The 17,415-nt window shown below is 45.1% G+C and overlaps 3 protein-coding genes and 1 pseudogene across 15 annotated transcripts in view; 2 read left to right on the top strand and 2 right to left on the bottom strand.

Moving 5' to 3' along the window:
* The window catches only part of FANCD2 (FA complementation group D2), a 56,704-nt gene extending 55,911 nt beyond the window's left edge, over nucleotides 1-793 (top strand). For all 13 annotated transcript variants that reach the window (XM_033865417.2, XM_019944630.2, XM_019944631.2 and 10 more), the window contains one exon: nucleotides 362-793. In XM_033865417.2, coding sequence (XP_033721308.1) covers nucleotides 362-427 — 66 coding nt within the window. In that variant the 3' untranslated portion in view covers nucleotides 428-793. The remainder of the gene's footprint in view (nucleotides 1-361) is intronic.
* Nucleotides 794-1,233: 440 nt separating this feature from the next.
* Nucleotides 1,234-2,493, bottom strand: FANCD2OS (FANCD2 opposite strand). Its single transcript, XM_019944638.3, is given in 2 exon segments — nucleotides 1,234-1,940; nucleotides 1,942-2,493. Coding segments are annotated over 2 exon segments (627 nt in total). The 5' UTR covers nucleotides 2,461-2,493; the 3' UTR covers nucleotides 1,234-1,832.
* Nucleotides 2,494-3,557: 1,064 nt separating this feature from the next.
* On the bottom strand, nucleotides 3,558-3,976 carry LOC101316366 (non-histone chromosomal protein HMG-14 pseudogene; annotated as a pseudogene).
* Nucleotides 3,977-8,720: 4,744 nt separating this feature from the next.
* BRK1 (BRICK1 subunit of SCAR/WAVE actin nucleating complex) lies at nucleotides 8,721-16,018 on the top strand. The gene is made up of 3 exons (XM_004311950.4): nucleotides 8,721-8,879; nucleotides 14,749-14,831; nucleotides 15,103-16,018. The coding sequence occupies exons 1-3, from the start codon at nucleotides 8,762-8,764 to the stop codon at nucleotides 15,127-15,129; spliced, it is 228 nt and encodes a 75-aa protein (XP_004311998.1). The 5' UTR covers nucleotides 8,721-8,761; the 3' UTR covers nucleotides 15,130-16,018.
* The last annotated feature ends 1,397 nt before the right edge of the window (nucleotides 16,019-17,415 follow it).

Here is a 17,415-nt window from a genome sequence, read left to right on the forward strand (position 1 = left end):
TGGATTCCTATTGGATTTTGAATTTAACAAACATTTCATTCTATATTGAATGCCCATTTTGTTCCTATGTCACACACATGCAGTGGAGCTGGAGGGCCGTGGCTTATTTACAAATCATGCATATTTGGTTGGGTTGCAGAATGGCATAAGTCAGTATCAAAATGGCTCCCTCCATCGTCTTGGCTTAGAGGCCATGATACAAGAATGGGGGAGCCTCTGATTCATTCTCAAAAGAATGGTTTAAAACCTATCACTGTTTTTAACAACGATACAATACAGTCATATATGCTGTGGGAGCAGTGTTGCAAGTCATGGCGTCGCCCGGATGACCTAAAATACTTAATTATCCTTTGCCTCTTAGGACGGTGAAGAAGATGAAGCAAGTGATGGAGAAAAGGAGCAAGAGAGTGATGATGACTCTGATTAGACCACAGAATGATACTCCCTCCCCATCTCTGCCAGCTACTTACCATTTTGTGTTCAGGGTTTCAAATCTGCTGTCTGCCTTTCTAACAGGAAGCATCCTATTTTGTCCTTAAAGAAGGGGCTTTATTGAATCAACTTAATTGTGGATTTCACAGGTTGTCTACTAACATCAAAGACCGTGGCTCAGAATTCGAATGTAGTGTTACTTACCAATTTAGGCAAACATGGCAGTGCTGTGCTAGCCTCCTGAATTCAGGGCAGTGCTGTGACTCTGAGCTTCAGGAGCTAGTTTTGAAACTCTGGATTTATTCTAGAATTTAGGCTTGTACCAGTCTTACAAATAAATTCTGTTTTAAGTTCTGCCTCAGCTACCTCATTCCTATTTTCGAATTTCCTTCATAGATGGAACTGAATTGGTGTTTGTGCAGAGAAATAATGGAGACTGGTACAACACATCAGTTCTACCAATTACAATCATATGTTCCCTATTACAAGGACCCTATTATTTGAGATGAGAAGATATTTTGTGATCTTTTTTGGAGGAGTGACGAATTTCTTTTAATGCCCAAAGAAAGTCGAATGTTTGGCTGCTTTTTAAATTTTGGTGGTCATGTAGATATGATAAAGGAGAAAAAGGCAGCATCAAATTCATGTTAACTTTGCATATATAATTTTTATTTTATTTCCACATTATTCTGAGTTATACCTATAATCTAGTTAGAACAATGCTACAAAATTACTTATAGTTTATTAAAAATAGAACATTAGGAGTACATTTCAGCTAAAATGGAGAACTCTCATGTCTTCTGCCAGAAAGCCCAGTTTCAGTGCTGCTACCAAGTTCTTTTTTGCCAGGCTGTAAATATTAATATTTGTTATATTTGTACCCACTTTTGTACTCTCTGGTAGTATTAGGGTGTGGCTGGTTAGGTTTTTTTGTTCGTTTTATGGTGGGGGAGGTTATTTGTTTTTGTTTTTTTAAATTAATCGTTGACCCACATACAGATTTTTGACCCCTTCATCCTCATGTACATAGAAATCCATAATCTCCTTCCTTGACACTCTTTGTTTCCCCAACTCATTGTGGTCTTCAGTGTTGAAAAGAGTTCACGGTAGGCTCATTGGTTTATATGGTTTGTTTAATGGTTCTTTATTACATGTACATGTCAATGCTAGTTTGACTCTAAATGGTTGTTCAGCTTTACAATAGAAATGTTCTCCCTTGCTCTGTCACTGGCCTATTTTTGGACAGGAAGAGAGGAGGGGGGCTCCTGAATTGTCACTGTTTGACTGAAAAGCAAGATGGCTGGGGCAAACACAGTTTCCTTTACACAGAAAGGTCTATGTAAGCTTCAGGCACATAGCAAAAGGCGTGGTGTGAGGAATGGGGATCAGATGGGGACACTTTACTTGGAGTGTTGCAAGGCAAAGGTGCACTTATTGTATGTCGCATACAGCAAGAGGATGGAGCACAGCATCTATTGGCACATGGTCACTGTCATCTGAATCTGAGGCTTCCTTAAGTCCAGTGGGCCCCTGGTGCTCCCGGCTGATGATTTTGCAAACGGCTGACTTGTCTGAAACTCTGAAGGTCCCAGTCCACTTTGGCGGCTGAGCCGTGATGACCCTGCCAAAGACAGAATCCACTCCATTGAGGCAGACAGGCTGAAGCTTCCTGACCAGCCCTTTCTTGTTGTTCATGGTTCGGAGCTCTGACGTGTGGCAGGGCAACTTGGGACTCACCCCAGGCTCCAGGAATGGACTGTCTAGAACTAGAGAGACCTCTTGAAAGCACAGCTGCACTTCAAGATTAGAAGGGGTGTGGGGGAAACAGGGGGAAGCCCTAAAGGGGTGCTTGGAAGGTGTAGGTGTTGTATGCTGCAGCCATTGGAAGCCCTCATCCGGTGGGGTCCATGGTGACCAGAGCTGGTATCCTGCCATTGACAGTCCTAGAGGAGAGGAATCAGAACATGGAATTTTCCTAGCATGCTTTTGGCAAGGGCATGGCTGTTTAAATTCACATCTCTGTCTCATTATTGACTTTAACTTACTCTGTAGTTCTCATGAAAAGATTCCAATAGATGTTAGGATATTAGTAATTCTATAAAGGGCAGTAGAGGATAGTGACAAGTATTGAATCTGGCAACTGCTATGTGTACTTTATTAAACCTTATCACAAGCCTCTGAAGGTAGGTTTGTACCCATTTTACAGATGAGGAAATAGATGTGTCCAAAATGGAGTGTCCCTGTTCAGCATTAGGATCTGTGCTGTGTTGATAACTGCTGAAGTCAGAATCTATGCCTCTCAGGTGGCAGAAGCTGCTGGCATTTCATGATGAGACATTATTTGTGGATGGATGCTCAGAAAGGTGTGTCTTGCCAAATATTTGTGACTCTAAATCCCATGTATTTATACCGTTGGTTCTCAAAGTATGATTCTTTTTTTTCTTTCATAATTGAGATTTTATTGGTTGTTTTGAGGATCAGTACACAGACATTTCAACTTGTACACAATTCTCAACATACGTACCAAAAACCTAAAAAATCATGTAGTTGTGATTCTTTTCTGAACAGTTATTCCAGTGACTTTCCAGCTTAAAATTTGGGGGCAAATTTTCCTTCACAGGATATCAAGTACCAATATCTTCAAATATTGATATGCTGTTACATCGTAAGTCCCACTAATTCACAATTTAATAATCACATACACTACATACTCAAATTGTCGGTCGTTCACAGCACATTAACAGTTACTAGAAGAACTGGACTGCCACAACCAAAGATGTTACAGAGTGCACAAAATTCTGCCCAGGAGAGCCAAGATCAAGGGGTGAGTGGTTTGCTTTAGGAAACAATTCTACCAAAAACAACGTGGGAAGAGAAGTAATTTAAAGTGTTTAAGACATTAAATGCACAACTGACTCCAAACTGCCATTTAGTATGCTTTGTATTATAGGATATAAAAGCTACACCCAAGAGAATCAAAGCCTCCCATATTCAATATCCCACTATTTTCTGGTTGTACCAAAAAATAAACAACCAGCAAATGATTTCACCTCTTAAAAAAAAGCATTTACACTTAAAAAATGGGATGAGGTGGGATTCCTTCCTTTTTAAAAATGTTTCTAGAGCTACTAAAAAACTTGCATTTACAAAATAGTTGATAAAAATATTCCTCTGGATTGTACAAGAAGGGAAACAGGGACCACTGATAGGACCAGGTGTGTGATATTAATCAGACTTGGCTTCTTTCTCTCCTGCTTCATGAGAAGCTGGGCTCTCCTCATTTTTAGTTTCTCCATTTTCTGCAGGTAACTCTTTAGTCTCTTGGTTGGCCACTTCAGTCTGTTTTCCCTTTGCTCCCCTTTTGCCTTTTGTTTGCACTTTTTTTGTCGGAAGATTTATCCTTTCCTGCCGCCTTTTTTGGCTTCGTTTCCACTTTTGCAGGAGCCGGATTAGCTGACAACCTCACCGATCTCCTCTTGGGCTCCTCCTTCGCCGCCCCCTCGGCCGAGCTGACCTTCCTCTTGGGCATCGTGGCGGCGGGGCGGGCGGGCCGCGGCGTGCCGAGAGCCTTCGCGAAGCTGGGCTGCCTGGCCGCTGCCGCTCCTCCTGCCGCCCGAGCTGCTGGGACCCGCGGTGGGGGCCCCCTCAAAGTATGATTCAGGGACTAGAACCATGACAGTCATCTGGGAATGTGGCAGAAATGCAGATTCTTGGGCCCCACCTGAGACCTATAGAATCAGAAACTCTGGGGGGAAGGACCCTGCATTCTGCATTTAAACAAACCCTCCCGGGGAGTCTGATGTACCTTGTAGTTTGAGAACTTCTTATGCTGTTCCTTTAAGGAACTTCAGCTTTTACTATTCTTAATTATGGAGACAGTCTGCTCTTGGCCCTAAAAACCTCTTTTCTGACACAAGGGAGCAGCTCTCTCAGGGCCCTGAGCTACTTATATACCACCTCAGAGGAATTACACCAGGCTGGGAGGGAAAAGAATTCCAAAGGCCAGTCTTTTAAAGTTTATAAAAGATTTTTCTGGTTCTTCTATGTGTGTTTTGTTTTTGTTTTTTTCTTATCTATGAAAGACCCACTGGTTAAGAACTTGATTCCCGCCCCGCCCTTTGGAGATAAAGGAAAGGGCTGGGAGGATGTTGCTAATGCAAAATTTATCCAAGTAGAATTTGGACTTGCCATTTTTCTACTTTAAAATTGTCAACTACTAACATTTTTTGAGCACCTACCTATTATGTTAAGGGGCATAGCATATCCCTTTTCTTTCCAGTCAAGTGTATTTCTCTGCCTCTTCTCTAGTCTCCCTCAAAGGTAGCAGCAGATCTGATCCCATCCCATCCAGTAATTGCCCAGGAAATACTGTTAAAAGTTTGACACCTCAACCATAGTTTGTGACACGGTAAGTTTCGTTTTTTAAAGGGAATTGTTAGTGACCTTTCAAACCAGAAGACCTGCCCGCTGACAGTGGTTAGTAGAAAGGAGATTTGTTGATTTCCTCCAACTGGTATGTTTCTCCTGATCTATGCAGGCCCTTATGCATACTGCTCAAATATCTGGGCTGCCTTCGGATGAGAAATTGACACCCAGGGGATAGTTATCTATTCCAAACAGGCTGTGGAAGGCTTCTGGTGCTTGATATTATGACCCTAGGAGCATACATCCAGGATCAGGGCTGCTCTGGTACACCACCAAGGCAAGGTGCAGGTGGAGGGCGTTAACGCCTCTGAGCATATGACCAAAAAAAGAAAAATCCCAGGAGCCTTTCCTCACTTGTCTCCTAAGAGGAAATAGGGCCAGAGGGAAAAGGCTTTATCAAATGTCCAGCCTAAATATTGGGCAGAACCGGGCTTCCCTGGTGGCGCAGCAGTTGAGAGTCCGCCTGCCAACGCAGGGGACACGGGTTTGTGCCCCGGTCCGGGAAGATCCCACGTGCCGCGGAGCGGCTGGGCCCGTGAGCCATGGCTGCTGAGCCTGCGTGTCCGGAGCCTGTGCTCCGCAACGGGAGAGGCCACAACAGTGAGAGGCCCGCGTAACGCAAAAAATATATATATATATTTATTTTGGCTGCACCGGGTCTTAGTTGCGGCACTTGGGATCTTCATTGCTGCATGCAGACTCTTAGTTGCGCCATGCATGTGTGATCTAGTTCCCTCACCAGGGATTGAACCCGGGCCCCCTGCATTGGGAGCGTGGAGTCCTACCCAATGGACCACCGGGGAAGTCCCCTGAGATGATTTTGAATTGCAACTTTTTTTCACCCAGTAAGTTTATTTTTATTTTCCTCTTGAATAAAAGAGATACTTGTTATTTAAAAAGCAAACAAAACAGGAGTTTTTATCGCACAGTTGTGTTTTTTATTTTTTTGCGGGGGGTTGGTACGCGGGCGCCTCACTGTTGTGGCCTCTCCCGTTGCGGAGCACAGGCTCCGGACGCGCAGGCGCAGCGGCCATGGCTCATGGGCCCAGCTGCTCCGCGGCATGTGGGATCTTCCCAGACCGGGGCACGAACCCGTGTCCCCTGCATCGGCAGGCGGACTCTCAACCACTGCGCCACCAGGGAAGCCCACTTGTGTTTTTTAAATGAAAGTCCCCCAAAGCAGAATTGTATGATTAAGAATTGTTGGATAGAGAAGGCTTCATGCTGTTATGACAATCTGCACCACAGTCCTCTGTCTAATCTGCCCAACATTAAGGGATGTATTCCTGGAGGTACCATTTGCCATCACCTCCAAGTCTGATACTCCACCTCCACGGCCACCATACATGTATAGAAAGCCAGAATCTCCCATACTTCATATTATTGATGATCTACAACATCAGTTTGGTCTGTATCATGCAACACAACATTCTGGTTGCACCATCCAGGGATTCTCGTGACAACAGCCGCATTTGCTCTGCTGAGAGCCCATATAATGTTTTTACAGTAGCCAGCAACATTGCCACACTGCACACACTATACCTATAGGCATGCAAATAATGGTCCAAGTACACATGATTGCAAAGGCAACTCAAATGACCACACAATACAATCAAAACATTTCTTCACGAATTTGATTTCGCGCTGATTGTTATACCTGGAGTCAGTGACAAGATCCCCAAGTTCTGTGAAGTGTGTGACAGACTCAAGGATAGGGATCTGTCTCCCTTATGCTGAGGCAGTCTATCACCTGGAAGCACTCCTTGCTGCACCAAGACCATTCCTGAAGCTTGCCTGTGAAGCCCTGCATCACACGTTGGGAACAATTCCTACAATGAAGAAGTACCACATTGGCAAACCCATAACTGGAGGACTGAATGGCAGAGAGCCTTCTGGATGCCTGCGTTTGATATTTAGGATCGATATTTATTATTATTTCAGAAACCATTTACATGAAAATGTGGGAGAGCTCAGATGGACTTTAACCTGTTCTCAGAGTGGTACAATGAAAAGATAATGGAGTCTGGAATCAGCTGGTGAAGGTCCACCACTTAATTGGCTCTGTGACCCTGGACTTCAGTTTTCTCATCTGTAAAATTGGAAACCTCTTCCTCACTTCCTTCCACAGGGTTTGTGAGGATCCAGTGAGGTAACAGCTATTAAAGCATCATTATAGGGGCTTCCCTGGTGGAGCAGTGGTTGAGAATCTGCCTGCCAAGGTAGGGGACTATGGGTTCAAGCCCTGGTCCGGGAAGATCCCACATGCAGCGGAGCAACTAAGCCCGTGCGCCACAACTACTGAGCCTGTACTCTAGAGCCTGTGAGCCACAACTACTGAGCCCGCGTGCTGCAACTACTGAAGCCTGCATGCCTAGAGCCCATGCTCTGCAATGAAAGAAGCCACCGCAATGAGAAGCCCACGCACCGCAACGAAGAGTAGCCCCCACTCGCCACAACTAGAGAAAGCCTGCGTGAAGCAACGAAGACCCAACACAGCCAAAAATAAATAAATTAAATAAATAAATTTATATTTTAAAAAAGCAGCATTATAGCTTATAAGATCTTCTACCAGAGTACAGGACTGCTAGTAATGTTTTCTTCCCAGCTACTGCTAGAAGAAATCTGACTGTTCATCACTTTTTAAAAACTAAAAGGCAGGGCTTCCCTGGTGGCACAGTGGTTGAGAGTCCGCCTGCCGATGCAGGGGACACGGGTTCGTGCCCCGGTCCGGGAAGATCCCACATGCTGCAGAGCGGCTGGGCCCGTGAGCCATGGCCGGGGAGCCTGCGCCTCCGGGGCCTGTGCTCCACAACGGAAGAGGCCACAGCAGTGAGAGGCCCGCGTACGGCAAAAAAAAACAAAACAAAACAAAACAAAAAAACTAAAAGGCATTTACCATACAAACCAGATTGTAAATATTCCCTGAAACAAATAAAATTGCACATAATTCCACTACCTTAACAAACTAGGTATTGACATTTTTTTGGTATATCCTTCTTGTCCTCAAGCAGATATAATTTTTGCATAGTTGCAATTTAAAAAACAACACATGCATTTTGTTTTCCCTTTCATTTATCATCTCCATTATGTTGCCACAGTTTTTCATAATTAGCATTTATATGACTGCATAATATTGCTCTAAGTGGCCATACCAATGTTTAGCCATTCCCCAACTGTTGAGATTTATTTTTAAAAAACACATAATGCCTCAAAGAACACCTTTGTGCATAAAGTGTTTTTTCTTTTTCAATACTTTTGTTAATACCTAGGTTAAAAAGTTTGAAAATTTTTACAGCTCTTGCTAACAATTTACAAATTTCCTTCCGAAGGGTTTGTGCCAGTTTACAGTGTGACCAGCTATTTACGAGTTTACCAATTTCCCCTCAGCCTCTTCAACACTGAGTATTATCGTTAAAAAAAAAAATAACGTTTGTTCATTTGATAATTGTAAGGTGGGACATCATGTTGTGTTGTTAAAAGGCATTTTAAAAATGATTTGTATTTAATGTGGTTTAATTGGCTATGCCCAGCTTATTGTGGACACAGACCGCAAGCTTAGTCTGGAGCACCCGAGGGAAGGGATGATGCGGGCCCACGCTCCCCCGCCAAGGACCATAACCTCCAGAGACAGAGATGGTGGTAGCGGTGGCGCGGGGGGTGGGGTGGGGGTGGGGGGGACTTTGGCCCGTGCGCACTCCATTCTTCTCCACGACCTGGAGGCGACGGTCTTCAGGGGCGTGGGAGCAGCGCGAAAAGGCCAGTGAAGACGTGACAATGCGCAGGCGCACCACAAGGCCCATGGATTCGTGGGTGCCCCAGGACCGCTGTGGACTGGCGGCGCAGGCGCACTGGCGGCCTGGAGGGTCGAGGCGCCTGCGCAATCGCGCTTCCTTAGGCTGCAGCCATGGCGGGGCAAGAAGATCCGGTGCAGCGGGAGATTCACCAGGACTGGGCGAACCGGGAGTACATTGAGGTCATCACCAGCAGCATCAAGAAAATCGCAGACTTTCTCAACTCGTTTGGTCAGCGGGCGAGCCGGGGGAGGCTGGGAGGAGGGAGGCCTGCTGAGGGAGGGCGCTGAGAAGCTTTGAAGGGGACTCGGGGAGCCTTGGGCTCCTGCTGGTTTTCGCTTCCTCCTTCAGGCCGCACCTTCCCCCTCTCGCCCTGACCCCCGGCCTCCACTGGGCAGTCCCTGTGGGGTGTTCCTGCCCCACGCTGAGCTCATCGGCTTTCTTACCTTCACCCCGGATCCATTAACAAGTCTTTCCTTTTCCCGGATACGTCAGGCAGCCCCATCCATCGTCTGCTTCTTTTCTTCTCTTCAGTCGCCTCCCTTCTTCTTCTGTGCTTCGCTTCCAGTCCCCGCTTGGCTCTCGGAACGCAGCATGGCTGTGTTACTGCCTTGTAAAGACTCTAGACGGTTGCCCATCTCCCTCCGGATCGAGTCGAAGCCCTTGAGCTCCGAGCCTCTTAGTCGCTCCTCCGGCCCCTCCTGTGGGTTCCTTTCTGTCTCCGCGCGCGCTGTGCTGAGTGGCAGCAGATGAGGGCAGAGTAAGGTCTACATCGCGTCAGGCCATGGACATCTCTGCATTGCTAGTCTCTAGCCGACAGTGGGTGTTCTGTCTGCTTCTAGCAAAATCTTTCCTAGGCCTGCTCGTGACAGTTTTAAATTCTCTTCGCATTGTTCCACATCCTTCTGGACGGCAGGCGCCTAGCAGAGACCCCCTACCTCATGTTCTCCAAGTGTTTCTTTGAGAGAACTGAACACTGGGTAGACTTTCTATGGCATCACAAGGTGTGGGGATGACGTCTAGTGATCTTTTTCTAACTGCTGTGCTTCTGGTCCACTCTTTCAGCAACATTAAGCGATTAAGATTAAGGAGGGGACACCGATGTATTAAAAAAGATTTCAAAAGGAATTATTTTCTAGCTAGAGAACTGACAAGTCCTAAGGAGTGTAAAGGTGACAGGGCAAGAGTCTTGTCAGAAAGCATCAGCAAGAGAAACTAGATCTGAGTACAAGGCTCTCTCTCAGGTTCTGTGGGGGACACAGAAGCCTTGAAGATGAAATAAGGACAACTTCAGAGCAAAGCAGAACATTGCTTTTGTCTTAATATATTCACATACAATGTGACTTGGTGTGATGGATTTCCTCACACAGGGAATGAGGGTGAAGGTAGTATTAATGAGAGATGAGAATAGTATAAATTATATGTCAGTGATACAAATTCACACACATAACTTAGTATAGAGGTTGTAGTAGGGAATGGTAGTCAAGAAGTCATAGAACTCATGTATCCTGAAATTATTTTTTAAGTTCTGTGCAAACTATTTTGATGTTAGTTTTCCTAATTGTCTCTCCTTCCTTAGCTAAACTATTATTGGGGGTTCTTTAGGGCATTCTCTACTCATAACGTTCCCTCAGAGGCAGAGCCAGGTAAGAGAAAACAAAATGTTCCGTGCCCCGGGAGGGATGGAGTGATGACAGGGTCACAGCTTTGACACTTTGGCTTAGTCTGGAGAGGCAGTGGAAAGTAGTTGGACAGATAACTGACGTGGAGAGTTTTTACTTTTAAAACCAGAAGCAGGGCTTCCCTGGTGGCGCAGTGGTTGAGAGTCCACCTGCCGATGCAGGGGACACGGGTTCGTGCCCCGGTCCGGGAAGATCCCACATGCCGCAGAGCGACTGGGCCCGTGAGCCATGGCCGCTGAGCCTGCGCGTCCGGAACCTGTGCTCCGCGACGGGAGAGGCCACAACAGTGAGAGGCCCGCGTACCGCAAAAAAAAACCCCCCCAAAAAACCCCAAAGCAAAAGGCTTCATTTATCTGGTAGGAGTTAGTATCTGATATGTAGACACAGAATATCCAAACAGAGTATTAAGAATGTCAGTTCAGTAAATAAAGCATCTAAAATAACAAGTTAAACTGGTGCTGTTGTTCAAAATTTAAAAGTGAGCTAGCATCTCACTTCCCCCAGTTTGGATCTAGGTAATGTAATAACTTCGTTTCTGAGCACGGAATCATATTAATAAGCATATAATAAACATACATTTATCTCTGGCATAAAACTTCTTGACATTTTACTGAAGTTTTAGTGGGTGAGTCTTGGAACGAACCGAAAATTGAAGAGTTTGAGCTTAGGATTGCAGAGGAGAAGTGTCTCTTTTCTTGCTTTATAAGCAAGGAAATACCTGTTGTGAGATTTTAGCAACTGCGTGTGAGTCCCATTTTATGATCAGATAGAGAATAAAGACTTTTTTTTTTTTCTTCAAAATTTCCAGCAAGTCCTAGACCAAGGAAGTAGATGCATAGGATTCCGTTCTTCAGGAGCTGGGAGAAATGGCTTCCCTTGGCTTAGGCCGTTATTCTCCTTTAAGGTGAGGATAATGGCCTGATGTTTGCAGTAATTACTAGGTGGTTTTTGAAGATTTTAGAAAGTGTATTTAGTCCTTTTAAAGAAAAGAACAATTAATTACAAGTAAGAACAATTAGGAAGCACGATTAAAAGTTAAAGCAATTTGTCTTAGCAGTTAGGTATACCTGAGGCAAGTTCCTGAAGATTGACGATATCATGATGCAAGAGTTTAGACAAAGACCACCAGGCTGAGAAACTGGGTAAATCGTAAGGATAGACTTCAGTGTGTTGTCTTGGCATTGGATGACTCAGGATGAGTGAGTGTGGGATGTATTTTCCCTGTCTAAGCCCTTAGCATGACTCCTCAATTCTGACATGTATCTGGGGGGGCTTTGTATTGTGTTTATAATGTGATTTGGTGGTGCAGAGATTTAGCAGGCGTTTACTTTGAGGGGGCATCTATAGCTTTTTGAAAATGGCAGCAGACCTATAATTCTCACCCTGACCACAGAGAGGTTGTGTAGGGCATGTGCTTTGGGGAGGGAACTGTTTTTCCGGGATACCTAATGATTCTGAACAGCTTCTACCCTGTGATTCCAGCTAGTGTGAGTAGAATTTTGATCTCTTTGTGGTTTACCCTTTAAGCATTGGAGGACCACCTGAACCTGAGGACACACAGATCGTGATGGAGCACTAACATCCTAACACTGGGCCTATTCTGTACTTTGAATTGATGATGTTTCTAAAAATAGATTGTTACAGATGATAGCTTTTTATTTTTACACCTTTTTTTCTGACTCTAAAGCTAATATGTTCAGAGAAATGTAACAAAAAAAAATAGAGAATGAGGCTGGTTTTTGTTTGTTTGTTTGTTTGTTTTTTGCAGTACGTGGGCCTCTCACTGTTGTGGCCTCTCCTGTTGGGTAGCACAGCCTCCGGACGCGCAGGCTCAGCGGCCATGGCTCACAGGCCCAGCCGCTCCGCGGCATGTGGGGTCTTCCCGGACCGGGGCACAAACTCGTGTCCCCTGCATCGGCAGGCGGACTCTCAACCACTGCGCCACCAGGGAAGCCTGAGAATGAGGCTGTTTTTAAATCTCAATTCTTATACTTGGCAAACAAATACAGCCTCTTGTAACTCCAGCTGTGCGTCAGATGCTGTGAGAAAGGGATAAATAAGAATAAATGGACATAGCCACTCTTAGGAAGTTTATAATTTTGTTGGAGAAATAAGACCTTAAGAGAAAGACAGTGCTGATTTTTGTAGGTTAAGGTTACGTGCAGTAAGAGTTCAGAGAAGTTGTCTGGTAACTGGCATTTGTTAGCGGTGGTAACGTGCACACCATCAAGCCCCCTGATGAGGACAACTTGCTTTTTCCATTACAGTCTGGTGATAATGTACATACAAATGCATTGTGGTTTCAAATTTGTCCGGCTGCCGCATGGTTTCCCAGCATTTTGTTTGAATCGGTATGTATTTAATGGGATCTGAAATATGACTGAAGTTTCTAGAGTTCAACATTTTACATTTTCAACAGTGCTTATCCATGCAGGCCAGTAACATAGTGCTGTTCTTGGATTCTGATTCATCACCAGATTGACAGAGCTAGAACAGAACAGCCATCCAGGAAGGAACCCTCCCTCTCACCACCCTGCGCCTTCATTTTGGCAGACGTTTTTATGGGAAAAGACAGGTTGTCGGTGATAACATTCACGCTCTTACTGAAAAGCATACGTGATGTGCCTCTGAGCTTCTAAAAACCAGGCTGAAAAGAGATTAGGTCCTGTTGGGCAGTCCTAGCAGTGGCGGTGTATCCGGGAAAAGGAGGGTGCTGAGGTGCTTCTGCTCAAGCTGGGCCTGGGAATTAGAAGAAGCAGCCCTAGCAGATTTAAAAAAAACACAAAAAAACAAGATGAAAAAGAAGAGTGAACAATGTCCAGAATAGGCAAATCCTTACAGAAGAGGGAGAAGTATATCCACTCAGCAAAGACCTCTCAGAGGTCCACTTTGAACTGACTTGAAGGAGAATGTTTAAAAGGGCAAGATGAGTAAGATTTGGACTTGATGAAATGAAAGTCAAGGCAAGATCAGGGTGCGCAAGATTTGTTAAATTGGGTGCTGAAGTGCTTTTGCATAGCATCCGGGGAAGAGATGAAAAGGAGGGATGTGAGCTAAGTATGAGATCACTGGGTGGGAGAGTGTCTCGGAGAGCAGATATTTTAAACTTCAGAAGTGAGGATTATTGAGAGATGACTGAAGAACAGTTTGGGGAGGCGTATGGGAGTAATTAGCATGCCTGGAAACCTTTTTCTCCCAGATGTTGAGAACAGTTGGAGGAAGAGTCGCCAAGTGATTGGTGTCAGAGAAGTTTGCAGGGGGAAAGGTATTTTAGGGCAAGTCTAGGTTTCCTTTTGGGTGAGGTGTTAAAGAGATTGGAAAGGATAGGGGAAGAAAAGGAATTTTTTGCAGATGAAAGGTGGGATCCACAGGGTAGTTGATGTTCTCCAAGTTTTCTCTTGTTCTGAAAGGCCTGTGCAGGTGCTGATGGGACATCAAGCACCCTTAGAGCAGCAGCAGTGAGCTGGCTTCCATGAGCTCAGAAACACCACACCTTCCCTCCTCCTCAGGGTCTGCTGCTTCCTTGGCCTCTGCTTTTCTTCCCTATTGAGATTATTTTCATCCTCTTGTCATTTCCCCTCTCTTGAAACTCTTGGTTTGCCTATTAGCAAATGGCCATCTGTACAGCCTTGCTGTATTAGTTTTCTCTTTTCTATTGCTGCCATAACAGATTACTACAAATATAGCGGCTTAAACCACATGCATTTACTATCATACAGTTGTGTAGGTCAGAAGTCCAACACTGGTTCACTGGGCTGAAATCACAGTGTCAGCAGGGCTGGAGGCTCTAGAAGAGGAGCTGCTTCCTGCCTGTAGGTTGTTGGCAGAATTCTGTTTCTTGCAGCTGTCAGACTAAGGTCCCTGTTTCCTTGCTGGCTGGCAGCTAAGGACCACGCCCAGCTTCTAAAGGTCACTTGCATCCCTTGGTTTATGGCTACCTCCCTCCATCTGCAAAGCCAACAGTGGCAGGTTGAGTCCCTCTCACACTTTGAATCTCTTCTTCCACTTTTCTTCTGCCTTTCTCTTCCATTTATGGATTTGTGATTAGATGGGGCCCATCTGGATAATCCACGATCTCAAGGTCCTTAACTTTAATCACATGTGCAAAGTCCCTTTGCCTGTAGGGTACATATTCACAGGTTCTGGGGATTAGAGCGTAGACATCTTGCAGGGGGTGGTGGTGCGGGGCGGCATTATTCTCTGCCTGCCACGTTTGGTAGGAAGTTAGGCAGAGCCTCTCCAAGCAGCTGTGCTCCTAAGATACTTCTCACCTTATCCTCCCACTGCCTTGTTTTGCCCACTCGTTCTTCTTATCTGTGCTCTGCATGATATATCATTCCTCCTCTTCATCTTAGGGGCTGTGTGTGTGTTTGTGTCTGGAATGGCATTAATCCTGAACGTCAGTCTTCTTTTACCAGATATGTCTTGTCGTTCAAGACTCGCAACACTAAACGAGAAATTGACAGCTCTTGAGCGGAGAATAGAGTACATTGAAGCAAGGGTGAGTATGATGGGCAAGGGCCTTCCTCATGAGGCAGGCATGGCTGTACAAGAGAGAATGCACATTTCCACTTGTTGCTGAAAAAACCTGGAAGCAGAAACAGGCTTAGAGAAGTTAACTACCTTGCCTGAATTTAAACCAGCTTTCTGGGACTCTGAAGCTGTCATCTTTTCTACCACTCCCGACTACCTAGGATAGAAAATAAGAGTTTTTTTTTTTAGACCCCTCTAATGCTTTTGAATTTATCTGATTGTCAATTTTCCTTTGACAGGTGACAAAAGGTGAGACCCTCACCTAGAACTGTGCCATGCTGCTGCTGGGAAGTTGCTTTTACAGAACGCAGACCCTCGTGGGAAAGGCCCCAGCAGCCTTCAGCTCCTTCCTCTCTCCTTAAAGAGCAACAGGGCTTATTCTTGTTTTCCTTTTTTTCAAAAATGTGGCCTTTGGGCTCTGCCATGTACACCCAGCAGTGTGATGTGGCATGTGGGGAGGAGCCAGGGGAACTCTCAGAAACAACATTAGGCATTTTACTTCTTCAGTGACACTTTGTAGAACTACTTGTCAACATATTTGAGGCGCTAAGAGCCAGAAGGTGGGGACTCTGTCAAGGTCCTCCCCACCTCTCTCTCTCTCTCTATCTCTCTCAGCCTTTCCTTGCAGTTCTCATTGCCTCTGCATTGATTCTATAAACGGTCTTTGCCTCCTCCCCACCTTTGGCCGGGGGTCAGAAGCAGTCCTGGCTGTGGTGCCCTGGCAAGGTGGCTGCCAGAGAATGTTGTTGCTAACCCACCAGTTTCTTGTCCTTTTGGGGAGGTCAAGCCCAGGCCCCCACTTGGCTTGAAAAGGGACATTTTCAGAGTTTTCTTTCTCTCACTTGGGGTGTCTTTATCTCTCATATTTCCCTAATAAACTCCTCAACTTTATATGACTGCTGTGATTGTGGTGGGGAGAGGAGCTAGAGATGGGGCTCACGTATTCCACAGAAATCTGATGTGTGGGATTCTTACTCTAACAGCAAACTTTCAGATGTAGCTGTTTGATCAAACCCTAGGTGGCTTGCCAGCTGGAGCCCCCATATTTGGACTTTGCGCTAGTCCATCCTGAGAATCGTTTGGTCGTTCAGTGGACATTTACCGAGTACTTAGTATGTAGGCACTTTATGCTCCAATAAAATATGCAGTGTTGAATCAGGCGTGATGCTTGCCGTCTGTTGAAATACCAGCATCTACACAATTTAACTGCAATCCAGGGAAGACTATTAGTTTTATAAAGTACAAGCTAAACGTCTACTTCTTTTTGAAAAGCAAATCATTTAAGCAGAAGAGTCTAAAACTTTTCATTCTAGCATCAAAGCCTGCTATAAACTTGTGCCAACCCACTCCTAACGGCTTAGCCGCCATGTAGATTTTCATTTTAGTCATGTAGAAGTCATTTCTCCCTATTCAAATCTTACTTGCCACTCAAGGTCTAGCTTAAGCCGAACCTCCTCCATAAAGTTTTCCTAACGTTACTTTTCATTCAGTGCTGCCCTGTTCCTTTTCTCAGTCCCTCCCATCCTGCCATGCTGATACTGCGCTTCAGCCCTGGGTTTGATCTTGTTCTCTGCCGTGGTGTCTGCATCGTACAGTGTACATCAGTGCCTTTGCCTGTGTTGCTCAGCTGTGTTGCAAAAGGCAGGTAGTCAGTAAATAGCAATTGAAGTGACTTGGCAGAGCTCAAGCTGCTTTGCATTGTCACATCTGAGCTTAGATCCGTGCTTAGACCTTTGGAAGACCATTTTAAGTAATACCTTCACTTAAAAATGTGGTATTACAATGGAGGCAATACTGACCTCCTTTACTTTGGTAAGTGCTGTTTTTCAACATTATTGAGCTCATCTGAGGTGATCTAACAATCGCTTGAGTTCATTATTCATAATATCTTCTGTATCCTTTCTGAGATAAATAAGTACTTGTAAAGTTCAAGTTTTAGATTATCCGGTGCTCTGCAGTCAGTTTAACAGATACTAAGTTCCTACTATGTGCAAGGACTATAACAAGATAGTAATAGAGGCAAAAGTGATGATAATCTATAGAAGCCAGAAAAACCCTTCCTTAGATGACGTGAAAATGATAAATTTTTTTATGGTCCTATAGACATTCTGTTAATTTGTTGATATCAAAGTAATATTTCTAAAAAAGTTAGTGCCCTAAATACCATGTTGCTAATGGTAAGCTGCTGCTTGTAAGGAGAGCAACTGGCGTGGGAACCAGTGGGAACCAGTGAGCTTGACCTCCTCCAGTAGAGGTAACTCCTCCTGCTTACCTGGCACTTTGAGGTGTCAGAGTGCTTTCCTGTGTAACTGTCAATACCCCCTTTATAAAATGAGCCTCGGCTCGCTCACGGATATGTAACTAGTATTGTCTGTAACTTATTGAGTGTTACCACGTGCTAGATGTGCTAAGTGCTTTGTGTACTCTTTTTTTTGTGTGTGTGTGGTACACGGGCCTCTCACCGTTGTGGCCTCTCCCGTTGCGGAGCACAGGCTCCGGACGCGCAGGCTCAGCGGCCATGGCTCACGGGCCCAGCCGCTCCGCGGCATGTG

This window comes from Tursiops truncatus, chromosome 10, assembly GCF_011762595.2.
Source record: "Tursiops truncatus isolate mTurTru1 chromosome 10, mTurTru1.mat.Y, whole genome shotgun sequence".
NCBI classification, from domain to species: domain Eukaryota; kingdom Metazoa; phylum Chordata; class Mammalia; order Artiodactyla; family Delphinidae; genus Tursiops; species Tursiops truncatus.